The sequence below is a fragment of the Protomyctophum bolini genome (assembly GCF_963924005.1).
Source record: "Protomyctophum bolini genome assembly, chromosome: 7".
Classification (NCBI taxonomy): domain Eukaryota; kingdom Metazoa; phylum Chordata; class Actinopteri; order Myctophiformes; family Myctophidae; genus Protomyctophum; species Protomyctophum bolini.
In genome coordinates, this window is record NC_137868.1 from 32,858,328 (window position 1) to 32,876,741 (window position 18,414).

Consider the following 18,414-nt stretch of genomic DNA (forward strand, 5'->3'; position numbering starts at 1 on the left):
GTAGGCAAGTCAGGAAGTGACTCGGTCCCCCCACAGACCAATCAGAAGCCGCGGGCGTTTTCTCCTGTTGTGCACGGAGACTGTGAAGCGAAGTGAGAAGAAAAAGGCGCAGAACGTAGGAGAAGTCTTGAATCCATTGATACATTCTTTATCAAAAAATGTATTAAAATCGATAGGCCTAATCTTTTCTTTTTTTAAACTTTTAAATCGATTAGTTCACTGAGTGCACACACACACACACACACACACACACACACACACACACAGTCACACACATACAAACAGGCACAGCATCAGCCATTCACTGTGTGGTTTACCTTTAAAAGCGTTTGTGGCTGGTAAATCAGTTTCCTGCATACTGCTCCTTGGAGCACGCTGCCTGCTGCCGATGCCACGGTGGATGCCAAGGGACCAAACTCAACCGGTCCGAGCCGCGCCTGCTGGGGGAGGGGAGGGAGGCCAGGCGCGCGCCAGTCTCACTGCCATCTTCACCGTCAACAGTCCATGGGCGGGAAAGGAAGGGTTGCCGTCATGTGCCGGTTCGATGTGTCACTTCCCGTTGAGCGGCTGGTCGAATGAGGCCACGCTGTGCGTGCTAGAGGTCAGCAACTGGCTGGCTTAGCGGTGTGTCTGTCTGGCCTGCACGCTCTCTTGACTTGTTGATTTCGGGGCTCAAAACATAATCTTGCTTGGCTTGCTTCCTGCTGTGGAATTCCCAAGGGAGAATGTCGGTGAACAGCACTGGGATGAGTGTTTAAGTGGAAGTTGGTGTTTTTGGGAGTGTGGGCTTTTGTCTCTCTGCTCTCTGACTCTCTATACCCTCAGCCACAGGCATACTGACATATGTCTGTGTGTGTGTGTCTGTCTGTGTGTCTGTGTGTGTGTGTGTGTGTGTCTGTCTGTGTGTCTGTGTGTGTGTGTGTGTGTGTGTGTGTCTGTCTGTGTGTCTGTGTGTCTGTGTGTGTGTGTGTGTGTGTGTGTCTGTCTGTGTGTCTGTGTGTCTATGTGTCTGTGTGTCTGTCTGTCTGTCTGTCTGTCTGTGATCAACATGTCACCTCATCTGCTCTGTATGGAGTCGCTCTGTCCTGCACTGTTTTCTTCTTTCTCCTTCTTTGTGTGTTCAGCTCAGTCCAGGCGCCCCAGCTCAGCACGTTGTTGAGGCGCACTCGCTGGCACGGGAGCTACGGAAGAGAGAGGGAGGGAGGGGGGGGGGGGGGGGGGGGAGAGAGGGAGAAATTGAATGAACATCATGAGATATCAAAACTCGTTGCAGGCGAGGAACAACCAGGCGAGGAGATACACCCTGACAACCAGAGATAATGTAACCCCTGGTCTACCGTGAACACATTATATAGTACACACACACACACACACACACACACACACACACACACACACACACACACACACACACACACACACACAGAGGACGACCCATGGAGCCTCACAGAGTTTGGGGGTCAGTGGGCGGTGGGCACAGCCCCCTTTAGCTCCTCTCAACCACTAGGTTCTTACATGAAAGGGAATAAAAGTTTCCCTGAAAGCCAAGCGCCGCCTGTGACCCTGTTTCACAGAGCAGGGGAGAGGACTGGGCCACACGTCAGCCTGCCACTTTGAAGTCTGTCTGATAAACAGGGACTGCATGCAGGATCCGGCTGAAGGAACAAGAACACTTTATTTACATTTCAAAAGCGCCAACGCTTTGTGTGTGTGTGTGCGTGGCGTGCGTGCGTGCATGCGTGTGTGTGTGTGTGTGTGTGTATGCGTGCGTGCGTGTGTGAAAGGACCACCCCCTCCATCCCAAAAGACAGGAGTTAAAAGAGAATCAGGAGAGGGACGTTTTTGTTAAATGAGCAACGTTAACATAGTTTGCTGTTGTTGTTGTTGTGTGACTGCAGAGTAGAGACAGAAATCATAGAGTGAAAAGAACTATGACACAGAGGAGCCAGAGAGGGGGGGTGGGGGTTTAATGAAAGACAAATCCGACACAGAGAGAAGAGGGAGACTATAAGGATGTAGAAGGGAAGGGAAGCGATATCCCACAGAGAGAGAGACAGAGAGAGAATGAGAAATTACACACACAAATAAAAGAGGCCTAGAAAAGTGAACTCCAGCAGAAAGGCAAGGGAAACAAGAAGGGAAAGCAAAACATCACAGGGAGAGAGAGAGAGAGAGAGAGAGAGAGAGAGAGAGAGAGAGAGACGTTAAAGTTCACCAAAATCAAACATGGTGTAAGAATGCACAAGGGCGACTAGAGGTATTCGTCCTTACAAGAGCAGACAGACGGTAAACAAATACACACCCTGTCTGAGGTTTAGAAAGTTTCAACAGATCTCGGCTAGCTAAAGGCCACAGTTAAGTCTTATCTTATATTATTATATATTGTAATCTGGATTTATCATGGAAGGGATACAAACACGTTTGTACCATGATGAATGGAAAAGTAAAAGTATGCATGCACCAAGATACCTGAACATACTATATCATGTTACCTGCGCAGTATGGTACAAAATACATCTTGGAACATTCTAGTGGCCACAATTAGACACCATGGCTAGACATAGCCTCGCTAATCAAAGAACTACTTATTAAATCCACCCAAAGCCTTTCACCCAGTTCAAAGCATCAGTTGTCCTCTTTTCTAATTAGAAACCATCCTTTGTGTCTCAGGAGAGGAGAGGAGAGGAGAGGAGAGGAGAGGAGAGGAGAGGAGAGGAGAGGAGAGGAGAGGAGAGGAGAGGAGAGGAGAGGAGAGGAGAGGAGAGGAGAGGAGAGGAGAGGAGAGGAGAGGAGAGGAGAGGAGAGGAGAGGAGAATGGCTGATTCACAGGAACAATTGATTATAAAGCTCAGAATTGAAAATACACTGAGAAGTAGAAGTAGAGCAGCAGAACTTTTCACATAATAGATGACTTTATTTTGTTAGTTTTTGTTAACTATAACCTTGGCCAAAGAGTAATGTTAATGTTAATGTATGATGCATGTGGTTGCGGTTGGCAGAATCAAGGCTCGGCATGTTTTGTGTAGGCCTATAGATGTAGCTAACGTTATATGTGTGTCTCATCAGGTACAGTAGGCCGAGGATGTAAGTCTACTATACTCATACTGTATTGTTTTTGAAGTTGACTGGCAAAAAAAAAATTAACCCTCTCCTCTTTGGTCCTTTTAGTAAACATAATCTAACCTTTTTAACCTTTGCTTCTAATCTAGCTTTTGCCAGTTTTTATTTTGGTTTCGGTTTTGTGAAGCAACTCGAGTACTCAGAAAAGCTCTATATAAATTGTATGTAATATTATTTTATTATTATATTATTATTATTATTCCAACATGAGTCTGTAAAAAAGACGATCACTCTAGTAATGCTAACATTATTTGTTTCTCTATCCAGGTGTCGCTTTCAACAATCCATTGTCTGTAAAAATGATCCTGATGGCATTTCAGGTCACGCAAGCCATCTGTTGAATACCTACAAAAGTAATTTATCCTGTTCCCACTGTGTCAGCTCAGTCTGTTTGTCTTCCACGTCATCTAAGGACACAGAGTACTAATAGTACTAATACAGTACTATACTACTGTTAATACTACTACTACTACTACTACTACCACTTCCACTGTCTGTCTGTCTGTCTGTCTGTCTGTCTGTCTGTCTGTCTGTCTGTCTGTCTGTCTGTCTGTCTGTCTGTCTGTCTGTCTGTCTGACTGTTTGTTTGCTAGGTCATCTGAGGATACAGAGTACTACTGCTAATTGTTTTTGCTGCCAAGAAATAACGATTAAAGTCAGTGCTCTGCTTCAGTCGGTAAGGTTTAAAACCACAACCCAAGCCAGAAATGTTGGTGCAGTCATGGACTCAGACCTGAATTTCAACACCCTTATTAAGGCATTTTACAAAGTCAGCCGCCTACTATCACCTTAAGAATATATCAAGGATTAAAGAATTATGCCTCAGCAGGATTTGGAAAGACTTGTCCATGCATTCATCTTCAGCAGCCGCGAGTAATGTAACGGTGTCTTTACAGGTCTCCCTACAAATCGATCAGACAGCTGTAGTTGATTCAGAATGCTGCAGCTTGAGTCCTCAATAAGACCAAGAGAGTGGATCATATCACTACAGTTCTCAGATCTTTACACTTACAAACAGTACTACAGTTCTCAGATCTTTACACTTACAAACAGTCTGTCAAATTATTGATTTCAACATACTACTGTTAGTTTGTAAAGCATTGAATGCTTTAGGGCCAAAATACATTTCTGAACTTGAAATACATCATGGACCATCCAGACTTCTCAAGTCGCCGTGGACATGTCTGCTTTCTGTCAAAAATAAATATGTATAGGCCTATTGCATGTCTAAAACAAACATACAAAGATTCTCAGTTCTTTTAAATCAAATCTTAATGCTGCCTTTTACTGGCGTTTTTGATTCATTTCTTGAGTTGTTCTTTACAATTTACAATTTAGGCATTTAGCAGACGCTCCTAATCCAGCAATAACAAAAAACATGGCATACATCACATATAAAAAGTAGTTATCATGAATCATGTATAAACTAAGAATGTAACAGTGGAGTATATGTAAACTATACATACTATACTATTATATATTAAACATGTGTACTATAAAGTGCTATGACTACATAAAAACTTTAAATGTATTATCAAATTGTATATGTTTAAGTTTGGCTTATTCTTATATCCCATTGTCTTATATCTTCGATATCAATTTTTATAATGTGTTTCTTATGCACTTTTCACGTAAATCACCTGAACACTGAATTGCCATGTTAAAATGTGCTTGTGTTTGTCTGCCAGCCTGCCTGCGAGCCAGGTCAACTAAGGACTAGCTACTACTACAACTATCACTGCTACTGTCAATCTGCCAGTGCCATCTGTCTGTCTGTCTGTCTTTCTGTTTGTCTATCTATCTCCACACCGGGTCATGTCGTCTGGTAGGAGTTTAGAGACACCCCCTATTTGTGACCTGAATGTCCTCTGGTCATTTAAGAACATATTAATTGACTTTACTAGTTTGTCTGTCAGCCTTTCTCTCTACAGTATCTGTCTACAAGGGCTAGGCAATTAACTGAAAATACATCGAAATCAATGTTTAGAACCAATAACTGACTTATAACCGATCATAGTCGATGAGCATTTTTGTTTTGGATGATGTTTTTCCTTGTACAGTATATCAAGGAATCGGCATAAAGTTCAATCGATTGACCACTTACTTAACTCTGCATTATACTTAACTAAAACATAATTATCATAATCGAGGCAAAAGTATGAAATAATTGTCATATCGCTCAGCCCTACTGTCTACGACAGTAACTCTCTTAACATTGTATTCTACTAGACATTGTACGAGACTAATAGACTCATTATATCTCAACTAAAAGTTTCAACAGCCAACTTTTTGTCTTATCTGTGAGACAGCAGTCAGACACAGACATGGTCTGGGAACAGACTTGATCAAAACCACAGAGTTTGTCGCATGATGTGTGATGCTGACTTAACTCATGCGTGCAAAGAAAGAATTATGCAACAAAGAAGAAAATACAGGGCTTAAATTAAGACATCAAGAGTTCAAGAACGTTCTGTAGCAAGATAATATAATAGAGGCTTTCACTGAATAGTCGCTAAAACGTTTCATCATACACAGACAGCAGACATACGTACTATTATTTTTATTTGGTTTTGCTAGGTTATGTAAGAATAACCAGAACAATGTTGCCGCTGTAAAATGGCACTTATCTAACGGTCTGAGGGTTTAAGTTCATGGAGATATTCACTTTATTTCCTCAGTATTCAGACAATTAGGGCAACTGTGGACACACACACACACACACACACACACACACACACACTCACACACACACACACACACAAAGTCAAACACAGACAGACAGGCCAGAGCATTGAAGGTATCCTCCCGTGGAGAATGTTCTCTCACCCTGGATGAACTGTGTGTGTGTGTGTGTGTGTGTGTGTGTGTGTGTGTGTGTGTGTGTGTGTGTGTGTGTGTGTGTGTGTGTGTGTGTGTGTGTGTGTGTGCGTGTGTGCGCATGTGCATGTATTATGTAAAAACATGTTGAAAATGCCCTGTGGGCAGCACTGTCTTGTTTGGTATGGATGCTTGAAAATGTCGCAAATAGCCATTCCCCGAAAGAGCAGAACTTTGTCCACATCAAACATAGACTACTACGTTGGTCAGGGACGATTTAAAGGCTACCTGTCATCACAAACTTGATGCACACAGCAGGGCAAGCACTGGCACATGACCTGGGAACATGAAAACCAAGTAGCCAGTTACATTACAGCACCTCTGCTCATACAAAATGTTCCATTATAGCTGAGATTAGCTGTTCACAGATGGACAAACAAACAAACAAACAGACAACGGACGGACGGACGGACGGACAGGGGGCTAAAACATAATCTCTGGCTTGCGACTGTCCAGCCTGGCGGAGTTAATAAGAATGGGAGTAGAAACAGGAATAAATACAGGAATAGAAGAAAAACCCTATCTAAACAATATATCTGGTAACCGGACTCCATGACAGATGGTGTTGTCTCTCTGGACACAGATAGTGACTATGGAGGCTGTATAAGGTTCCAGCCATACTGTCACACATGGACAGATTATATAACATTAGAAATGATTTATGGAGGGTTGTGGTCAGGCTGCCTCATTAGTCCTCTCTATACTTCCATATTCCATTGTGATGAGTGTGGCTTCTGTCCAGGCCAGCCGTTATCTGGGGATTCTAAGGTCAAGCCAACCAGCTGCACACAGGCTCAAACTTCTATGCCACCTTAGCCATGTGTTTGCAACGACAAAAATGGAACACAAATAAAAGACAAAGCAGAGAAATGCTCGAACATAAGCATGAAAACATCACCTTTGCATAACCAAACACACTTACTGTCAATGGACGCACAACCTCTCACAACAACTCTGCAGTGAAGAATGAATTGGTAATTGCAAGTCTTGCATACTGTGTGGCTTGATTAACTGAACCTGCTGGTGTCATATAGTGACCTAATTAACTCAATAAACTTCACCTGCTTGTGAAAGCCACCAGGGGGGAAGGGTGAGTGTGGACTAAACTGTTCTGGCCTTTTTAACAATTGTAGTATCACAAACACATCCACACAAGCATGCACGCACACACACACACACACACACACACACACACACACACACACACACACACACACACACACACACACACACACACACACACACACACACACACACACACACACTAAACGTAACCTCAGTAAAAGTATGCCTAACCCTAAACGTATTCCTAACCTTAACCTCAGTAAAACAAATACAAGCATACAAGAACCACTGGGGGCGAGCGCCCCACGGAACAAATAAAGAAATAATAATGTTCTGGTTAGGTATTGCAAGGTAAATTTGAAGAAACAAAAAAAGGCATCTGCAAAAGATGGAGCTATGGTGTGCTCAGGGCAAGCATGTTTTGTTATACTACTACTATATAAGCACATGTATCCTTTCTACTTTTCAGAGTTTTATTTGCTCTATTTGTTCTTATGGTATTCATTAGCTTGATATTTTTCCTGTGGTCCACTGAGACCGATCATTGATTTCCCCTCTGTTGAGGTTGGTACTTCCCATCTCCACTGCCTCATAAAGCTGCCTGTGTTGTGTATGTGCTGCCTTAACTATACTCTAAGACTCACAGACACTTACTACTCTTGTTGCCCAAATAACTACACTTCCGTCTTAATTAAATAAGGATGTTTATTAGGACGCCGTCTCTTAAACCTATAAAGACTACAAGACTACGGAGGGTTGCTAAGGGATCACATACAGTAGTAGCCACTCAAGCCTGCCTATCTGTTCCACAATCTTCGAATGCGCCAAGGACTATAATTCAGCCCATTCAAATCAGGTCAAATCACACTGAATAAGCTCTTCAGACCGGGAGGTATTCGACCAACCACTACACAGTTTCCTGAACATGTATTTTTTTGTTTCCATATCCTGCTCAGCAACTAGCGTTTTTAGGGTTTCTTTAGTTAGATCACGCTCTTCACCACCATATGAATAGCTGTCGGTTACTATAGCAATCGATAAACAGGAAATGAATCGGAAGTGAAAAATTACCACTCTGTCTGTTCAATGTAAACAATTTTTATTCAAGGCTCATAACTAAAGTGTCGCTAGTCGTGGTTACAACATTTATGTTTCGGGTTGGGCAGAATTCACAAAAAAAAATCTCAATTTAACCAAATTATAGGTACAAAATGTGTAAAAAATTTAAGGATTTCAGGAGTCACGTGAGAATGAGATTCTCCAAAATGTCCTTTTGATTCTCAAAAGAAAATTACAGTATCACAAGTATGGATATTTTCAGTATTGATACACCACCATAGCATTAGAAGGAGTTCTCCTTCATCAGTACCCATACCCTATAGGTGGGGTTGGCGAAACATCCTTTCTGTGTGGAGTTTGCATGTTTTCCCTGTGTCCCCTAGGCTAGGGTATGTAGTATGTGCCCTCACAAAAACATGCAGTAATGGTCTCTATACTGCCTCCCCCTGGTCAGCCAGGCTGATGGAGGGGAAAGGAACTGGTTGGAATAATGTGTTCCTTCCACGCGCTACGTCCTACCAGGGAAACTCCCCCTGTCAGTGGTAGGAAACGGCCTGCTCACTGCTCTCATGCGTTGAAGGAAGCATGAGCTCAGTTCGGGGCTCTCACCAGGTTGGCAGAGGGAGAGTAGCGCCCAGGATTACATTTTAGGAAATTGGCCCCAGGTGAAAAATAGGTTTGCGAAGGAGTCCTTGGATATCAATACTCTAGCCTGTTTCCAGCCTGATTCGCTGAATTCCATGGATTTGTATTGTTGTCACTGGAGTTCTCCTTCATCAGTGCCCCAGTCTGGCAAGCAGGCAGCAGACTTGTATTTCCTTTCCTAACATCACCTGTTATGTAGCCACGTTGTTGCTGATACAGTACGCCCTCAGCCAGCGGCACTCTATCCATGCTTCTCACTGTTGAAAAAAGTAGCGGCAGTTCAAGACTCAAGAGTAAAAACCTACGGTAAAAATGTAAATAATATAATTTTATTCAATAGTCCGACGGCTGGTGAGTTCAGTGAATGATAAGGGGACGTTGCAGGGCAACAGCAGTAGGTGCACGGTGCGCATTGATACAAAGTCAAACTGGCGTTTTTTTCCCCAACCACAGACCAATCAGAGGTGTAAAAAACGTACAACGAAAAAACCTTTAGGGAAACTGTTTGTTGCAGCCAAAACGCTATGGACCAGAGCTATGATACACCCATAACTCCATCCATCCATAACTCTTTTTGCGTGTGGAAGAGGCCTATTTCTAAAACGCAACAGCCAATCAACCCCAAATTGGAATCGCATGAGCAGCCTCTATATTCTGCCCAGCGTGGTGAAGATATGCGCTCTGAGCACCCCTTTCTAGTTTACTAGTTTACTAGAAAGGGGTCATCTTCAGAGATTCCAAAAATACCCCCCCCCCCCCACACACACACACACACACACACACACACACACACACACACACACACAGTCTGCCTTCTTTCATGTCTCTCCTCTCCTTAATGTCGGGAGAAAAATACTATTCTACTCTGTTTGGAAATTGTCTAATGCATCGCACAATTCAGTTGTAGAAGACAAATAGAGGACAGGAACAGAAAGCTGCAGGCACGAGTGCAGAAAAGAAGGGATAATTTGTGAAATGAAGCAAAAAATGACTGGCAAAGCAAAACTATACAAAGGTAGACTGAAGGAACCATTTGTAATGTTCTCGTCTCGACGAGCAGTGTGTGCGTCACGCTGACTGCCAACTGACTGTGACAAATCTGACAGGCTTAATCTGGCTACACATCAGCTCTGTTGTATTGTAGCAGGACAGAGAGTGGCAGACACATTCAGACAACCAGACGGACGGACGGACGGACGGACGGACGGACGGACGGACGGACGGACGGACGGACGGACGGACAGACAGACAGACAGACAGACAGACAGACAGACAGACAGACAGACAGACAGACGAGGGTGTCAGACAGATAGACTGATAGCTGATATCAGCAGCATGAATAGAAGTATAGGCCAATGAAGACCCAAAGCTGGCGTGACAGTAGTGTGATAGGTAGCCTCTCTAATGGGACTAAAGCTACAGCCCTGGGCATATTAGACATTTAACCCAGTATAACACGTACAGGGCATTTCCCCATTAATAGTGTGAAAATGGACATAGGTCTCATGAGTACTGCATAACAGTTGTGCAGAGAAATCATGTACAGCCAGTGAGCAACTGAATAATCTCTCCAACCGACCCATGTCCAATATATAAACTGCAGTACTTTCACCTATAGTAATACAATGAGACTGTGCACGTACTGTACTGTACAGTATGTTGTTTGTTTGTGTGTGAGTTTTAGTTTTTGGGTTTAGTTTTCCATTTTGGGAGGGGGTTATCGCTATGCGTCTAATCTGGAAACCCATCCCAGTTAAACTGACAGACCGACAACTAATCTCTGAACAGAAAATAGCCACTGGGCAACATTAGCCAACCACTTCCACACAGACAATTGATCAAAAGCCTTTCCTCGAGGGTTCTCAGAGGATTAGTAAAAACGCCTCCTGACATGCTATTAGCAGCCTAGCCTGGCTGGCTAGCGATCGTAAGCATGTCTGAGTCGCATCAAACCCTGACAAAAGATTGGATTGGATTAGAATAGGCAGGCGTCATAACAAAAAATGTCTGTAGGCATAAACATTGACCAAGTGGATATTAGAACATGTTATTGGCGGGCCAAAACAGACCGAAATGTAGTTTATTTTCCCTTCAATTCATCCATTTTAGATTATACTATACAGTAAGTAGGCCTATACAGTAATTACAGTATACAGTTATACTTCGCTGCACAATACTGACTGCTATTTGCACAATGTATATACTTATTTGCTAACTTATTCCTTATTCCTCTTATAGTGTATCTATATTCTGTATATATTTCTTTTTGGCTAAATAACCAGGGAAGGGTGTAATTATAAACTGTATATTCCGGTAATTCCGCATAGCCTCGTTCCCAGGGAAGAAGATGAAATTCAAAACTGTACTATGCCACAGTCTATTGTCACTCACATCTCTAATTAGGTTTTACACTTTATACGATGTAGGTACTACTACTACTACTACTACTACTACTACTACTAGTACGGTAGTAGTGGTACTTTGAGCTGTCTTATAAGGCATGTTTGGATGCACATGATTGTCAACAAAAAGCTGCACAGCCTGCACCAGCCCAAAGAGGTGGCGCCAGTCAATAAGGGTGTGATTGTAAACAGAGCAGTGACTGTAGCGCAGCCTGGGTGCTCCCTCTGTGCTCTGGGAGCACATCAAGGCCGGGCTATCCAACTCTGAAGATTGGTAACGGTGGAGGAAGTGATGGGTGATGGACAAATGTGATGCTTGCGGCTTGTTTGGACAATGTTATTCAACAGCCATCTAAGTGAAACGAAACACAGTAATCATGTATATGCAAGGCATGAATTAACATTAAAGACGCTATAACAAGCATTTTACATTTGGAAAAAATCAGCAATGGCGGATATTGTAAACAAAGTGGAAATGCACATTTGGAACTGAAGACTGAAGAGGGGGATGAATTATACAAAGTAGGGTGATACTGATGATATCACGCATATGACCAAATCAGTTGAACTGTTCCTAAGAGCAATTTCTATAAAAGCCCCTATGATGACAAAGCCTGATTGTTAAAAAATGCATATTTGTGGGGATAGAAAACAAATAGGGGAGTGCAAAAAGCACACAAAAAAGTTGAATTTCATGTTGTAGGACTGCTGTCGCCTCACAGCTAGAAGGTCCTGGGTTCGATTCCCGCTGGGGACGCTGTGGGCGTGTTCCCTTCTCCGCGTCATCAGTGCCCATACCTGAGACAGGTGAAAGGGCCTTTCTGTGTGGAGTTTGCATGTTCTCCCCGTGTCCCCTCGGTAGGTACCCTCACAAAAACCTGCAGTAATCCTGGTCTCTAAACTACCTCCCCTTGGCCCTTAGAAGATGGGAAATGGTGCCTATGGAGATAGTGTACATCGAATTGTGTGATGTATGAATAAAATGTGTACGAGTAATCTACAGAAATGTGTTTTGACTAAATCGGCCTCATGGTGGCGCTATAACAGGCCGTTGAGTTCAAAACATACTGGAAAGCTGCAAGGTGCTGATCATCTTATTGATTTGGAGTGCTACAACTTTGGTTGTCTAGTCAGTGGAAATGTTGGGCATGTAACATTAATGTTGTCTGTGTCACAGTGTGCAGAAGAAAGACACATGCATGCAAATGAGCGCATCTATCTGTTTTGTGCTTATTTCTGGACTGGACCGGCAAATCTTAAGAATATAGACGTACTGTAAAGTGTGTGATAAACCATGTCAGACCCCTGGTCTGTCCCCCCACCTGGCACTCCACCAAGTCCTTAGTTGGCTACAATTTCCATCCAGCTGGACATTGTATGTACATTATATACACTTTTGTATACAATGTCCACTAAATAGTTCCCGGAGAGGTCAGCATCTAGTGGTCTAGGTCTGTCTTTACCCTTCTCAGACATCTTTCTCGTCTTTTTACCCCTAACACTTTACTTGCCTGGCAACTGAATGCATTACAATACCATGCAATTCAAAGTAATCAATCACATATCCCAACAGCCACACACCACACCACGAAAACCTGCACATATAAACATATAATTTAAAACCATCTAGTCCTCTCCGAATGCAGGAAAACAAAAACAAAGGGTATGAAGGAAATCAGACAGCACAGCAAAGGCAAATAGAACGTCTGGCCTCCCTGGAGAGAGAGAGGTCTGACTGACTGTCTGGGAGGAAATTAATCCCTCCGAACCAAAACACACACATGTACTACAGACGAACACGCATTGTGCACACTGATAGACACCTACCCACACCCCCACCCCCTCCAACACACACACACAAACACACACACACACACACACACACACACACACACACACACACACACACACACACTCGCACACACACATGCACACACACACACACACACACACACACACACACACACACACACACACGCACACATGCACACATGCACACACACACACACACACACACACACACACACACACACACACACACACACACGCACACATGCACACATGCACACACACACACACACACACACACACACACACACACACACACACACACACACACACACACACACGCAGACAGAGTAGAGCAGAGTAGACAGGTGTTAAAAACGTGATGCCTGTCTGGAGCAACGACTACATTTGAGTCCACTGCTCATTACGGCTGCTGGATAAACAGTACACAGGTGGGTACAGTATCGATAGGGAGCAATGAACTCACTGTATTCCACATCTTAGTTGACTATTAGTCTGCCCCATAGAGCCAATGGAACACTCTATGGAATAGCTTCATTTCATATGGTTCAAGTGCATTGGATTACAGTCACGCTGACAATTGTAACCCACTTAGAGGGGACCATGGTAGATAGGCTGGGGCTAATGGTTCAATCCATTATCAGGGCCTAGAAGGACATTAAAAGGTGACACTCTACATGAGACGACTTGTTATGACTTCTTTATCTTTCAACCGGGACCCTTAACAGCCATAAAAGTGCAGTGAGTCAAGGAGCTGAGTAAGGCAAATGAGTGTGATAATGCCATTACAATACGATAGTCCAAGTGCTTCATAATCCCTCTGCATTGTGAACTGAGCTCATTTTGCATTAATCAGACAAAGGTCACAGTTTTTGTTATATTGGTTCTGCATTTTATTCCCCTTAGGAACTGCACCGAAAGATAAGACCCTATGTCTTACCTCACATATATTATGACGTCTCTCTCAATGACCTGTCGGTCCTGACCCCCAGTTTAACCACGTGAACCCTATAGCAATAGCATCCCTAATTCTGGGCATGTCATAATAGGCAGGAGAATAGGCGAGCAGTTAGTTGCGTCACGTTGCGATGCGCTGTGAGCATATATAGATCAGCTAATCTTAAATCCATTTCAATACGTCATGAAAAAATCCATCATGTGATGCAAAGTGAGTTACAGCAGAATGTTGTCTTCCGTGGAAGCTTGTTCTGAGCATGCGTTAGTTCCTGTCTGCCGACGGGATCCCATGCACCCTGGGCAAGACCTACGCTGACTATCAGCGGAAGTTGCAGGATTTTAGCGGAAGTATTGCCCAAGGAAATGACGTTGATGCTTTACAAATCAGTTTACATTCTCCGCGAATGAAACAAGTGTTGTGATTGGTCTGGAAAATATCATATCCGGGGGGAAATACATTTGACGGATGTTCCGGAGGATACATCCGCCGATAGCTTCTCTGCCTTACATTGTGACCAGGCTTTTCTTTTCGCAGATAAGTAAGCCTGGGACCGAGGCTAGATCCCATGAGGCATTTCATGATGATTGCGTTTCAAAGGACACTTGTGTTTCCACTATATTTACACCACAGCACTGAACACTAACAAACCACCTAGGGCAAATACGCCATTCTGATTGGCTGGGATGTTAACCGGAATGTACAGTATATGACATTAAAAAAACCTTACTGAAGCGATGTTGAATAAATGGATGGGAACCATGGAAGACTTTGCACTGGGCTATAGCCCAGTGCTATAGCCCCCCCCATACAGTATAAAATATGAAAACATCACAGACAAATAGTATTAGCATTAATTGCATACATGGATCTAACGATTTCTTCTGTGAAATGAAAACATCAGACCCGGCGACGAGAATACAAGAGAATAAGGACATCATAGTGTAGGCACAGTTCTTCTTTTTAGGCAACGTGTGTAATGATGTTAATTTATAGCTATAGTCAACATTTTGTGAAAAGAATTAAGACTCCAGGCATATGAAATAGTGTATAAACAACTGTATTTCTGTTAACAGGCAATAGCCAGTCTGTGACAACATTTGCATTTGCAAATTAGTATCGAGGTGTAGCAATGATGGTTCGCTCTAGCCTCCAGCAATTATGTTTTTCATATGTTTTTATTTATTTTATTACCATTATCGTCTCTGTTGGGCTTTTTGTGGGGGTTTTTCATAACGCCCTACTTGATCATACTAGTACAGCACCACACAATACAAACTTATTTAAATAGTCATAATAAAATAAAATAAAATAATTGTAGCAGATAGTAGCAAATAAGTAGCAGATCCACAAGCTGGAAACGCTTTGAGCTTGCTGCTACTTTTGATACATTTGAATTTGAATCCTGAAAAGTAACCGTTTTGGACATATGAGGTTTCCAAACTGTAGCACAGTAATATTTGGGGACTGTTTGGTGGTATAAAAATACTAAACAACCCTTGCACATACTTTTAATGAGGTGGCGGGTTCAAACTCCCTCAAACTAACTGTGTTTGTTGTTTACTTATTTCCATATTTGTTGTCTGCCTTCTGTATTCTACTCAACAAAGGATAGCAAGACATCATTCATTATTTTTACATAATTTGTCATTTCAGTGTTCATAACATTGAGAAAGGAAAATGTGATTGGGGCTGATTTATCAATCACCCGGCAAAGGTCTTAATAAAATATTGTCACCACAAATTAAACCTAGCACGTCCAACTAAGAATTAGTGGCGCATGTTTTATTTATCACATGCATATTTTAACGTTCCACCCAGAAAGAGAATATGGGCTAATGAGGGTGGTTGTTGTTATACAGCACATTAGGACCTACTGTATATGGTGTATTCATCTCGTACTATCATAATTTTCCACAGTTTAGTGTTCGATTGTGTTGCCTCAATTAGCGGACTAACAGCTAAATGGGCATATTGTAAAACCACCCATCTGTCTTTAATGACAAACAGACAATTACATAACTCCACATTACTTGTCATGCATTAAAAGCTGTCATGCACTACTGTGTGTGTGTGTGTGTGTGTGTGTGTGTGTGTGTGTGTGTGTGTGTGTGTGTGTGTGTGTGTGTGTGTGTGTGTGTGTGTGTGTGTGTGTGTGTGTGTGTGTGTGTGTGAGTGCGTGCGTGCGTGCGTGTGTGCATGCCAAGTATGCCAGTATATCCCCAGGCTTTATTCAGTAGTACCATAATCTAATCTAGTTGGCTGATTGTACAGACTTGTCTAAGCCTGATTGTCTGTCCGCCTGTCTGGTACTTCTTTCTGCTAACTGTGGACTGTGGAGCTTTCCACCCGACATAATGTCCACCTTTCAGTCGATTTCTCCACCTACCAAGACTACAGTATCATGGCCACTTCCCAGTCTACTGTATACAGTATGTCCCAATCTCTGTGTCCACTTCCCAGTTCATGTTCACCTCCCAGGCTATATATCCACTACCCAGTCCACCACGGTCCCCATTAGGGGCACAAAGCGCAGTCAGCTGGGAGGTGGATGGGCCGTGGTGACAGACCTTTGTCTGATTATTGTGGTAACCAAAGATGGTTGGAGGAGCACCCGTGATTGTGGCAAGATGGGAATATAAATATATTCTTCCCCATTTATTCAGTGGGGGAAATGACCAATCAAATTACTGCCTTTCAGTGTCATTTCACAGGACAAACGGCAAAGGTAGGACTGGGGTTTGATTCCTCCATGGTGCCTCCTATCCAGCTTGGCCGGCACTCCAACAAACACACTTGGTCGTGTTTGTGGGTGGGAAAGCAAGGATACCTACAGGTTGGTATGGGCCCGTGCTCTGTGGGTGGCGGAACGTGTTCCTCCAGTTCATGTGCACTTTACCAGCTCAGTGGCCTTGTGGTTAGAGTGTCCGCCCTGAGACTGGGAGGTTGGGGTTCAATCACTTCAATCCCCAGCCGGGTTATACCAAAGACTCTAAAAATTGAATTGGACTCAGTGACTCCCTGCATGCTTGACACTGAGCATCAAGGGTTGGATTGGAGTAAGTCCCTGCGACTACTAGCGTCATGTCCAGGGGGTGTACTTGTACATCAAGCTGCCTAACGCTACAGAAACAGGAGATAGGCTCCTGCCCTATGGGCCTCATGGGAAATCTGGGAATTGGCATGCCCTACCACCTAGGCTACATGTCCACTTCCTAGTCTCCACGACCACCTAGACTACATGTCCACTTCCTAGTCTCCACGACCACTAGACTACATGTCCACTTCCTAGTCTCCACGACCACTAGACTACATGTCCACTTCCTAGTCTCCACGACCACCTAGACTACATGTCCACTTCCTAGTCTCCACGACCACTAGACTACATGTCCACTTCCTAGTCTCCACGACCACTAGACTACATGTCCACTTCCTAGTCTCCACGACCACTAGACTACATGTCCACTTCCTAGTCTCCACGACCACCTAGACTACATGTCCACTTCCTAGTCTCCACGACCACCTAGACTACATGTCCATGCACCTCCTAGTCTCCACAACCACCTAGACTACATGTCCACCTCCTAGTCTCCAACGACCACCTAGTCTACATGTCCACCTCCTAGTCTCCACAACCACCTAGACTACATGTCCACCTCCTAGTCTCCATTACCACTAGACTACATGTCCACCTCCTAGTCTCCACTACCACTAGACTACATGTCCACCTCCTAGTCTCCACTACCACTAGACTACATGTCCACCTCCTAGTCTCCACGACCACCTAGACTACATGTCCACCTCTTAGTCTCCACGACCACTAGACTACATGTCCACCTCCTAGTCTCCAACGACCACCTAGTCTACATGTCCACCTCTTAGTCTCCACGACCACCTAGACTACATGTCCACCTCTTAGTCTCCACGACCACCTAGACTACATGTCCACCTCCTAGTCTCCACGACCACCTAGACTACATGTCCACCTCTTAGTCTCCACGACCACCTAGACTACATGTCCACCTCTTAGTCTCCACGACCACCTAGACTACATGTCCACCTCCTAGTCTCCACGACCACCTAGACTACATGTCCACCTCCTAGTCTCCACTACCACCTAGACTACATGTCCACCTCCTAGTCTCCACGACCACCTAGACTACATGTCCACCTCCTAGTCTCCACTACCACCTAGACTACATGTCCACCTCCTAGTCTCCACGACCACCTAGACTACATGTCCACCTCCTAGTCTCCACTACCACTAGACTACATGTCCACCTCCTAGTCTCCACTACCACTAGACTACATGTCCACCTCCTAGTCTCCACTACCACTAGACTACATGTCCACCTCCTAGTCTCCACTACCACTAGACTACATGTCCACCTCCTAGTCTCCACTACCACTAGACTACATGTCCACCTCCTAGTCTCCACTACCACTAGACTACATGTCCACCTCCTAGTCTCCACTACCACT

General features: G+C 43.8%; 1 protein-coding gene and 1 long non-coding RNA gene across 2 annotated transcripts in view; both read right to left on the reverse strand.

The window, feature by feature from the left end:
• LOC308318984 (low-density lipoprotein receptor class A domain-containing protein 4-like) overlaps positions 1–918 on the reverse strand; it is a 144,398-nt gene extending 143,480 nt beyond the window's left edge. The window contains exon 1 of the mRNA XM_080768741.1: positions 318–918. Within this exon, the coding sequence (XP_080624867.1) occupies positions 318–357 (40 nt within the window). The 5' untranslated portion in view covers positions 358–918. The remainder of the gene's footprint in view (positions 1–317) is intronic.
• Positions 919–1,028: 110 nt separating this feature from the next.
• Positions 1,029–18,414, reverse strand: part of LOC308318074 — a 70,413-nt gene continuing 53,027 nt past the window's right edge. Inside the window, exon 3 of the long non-coding RNA XR_013964322.1 lies at positions 1,029–1,181. This is a non-coding gene — a long non-coding RNA (uncharacterized lncRNA). The remainder of the gene's footprint in view (positions 1,182–18,414) is intronic.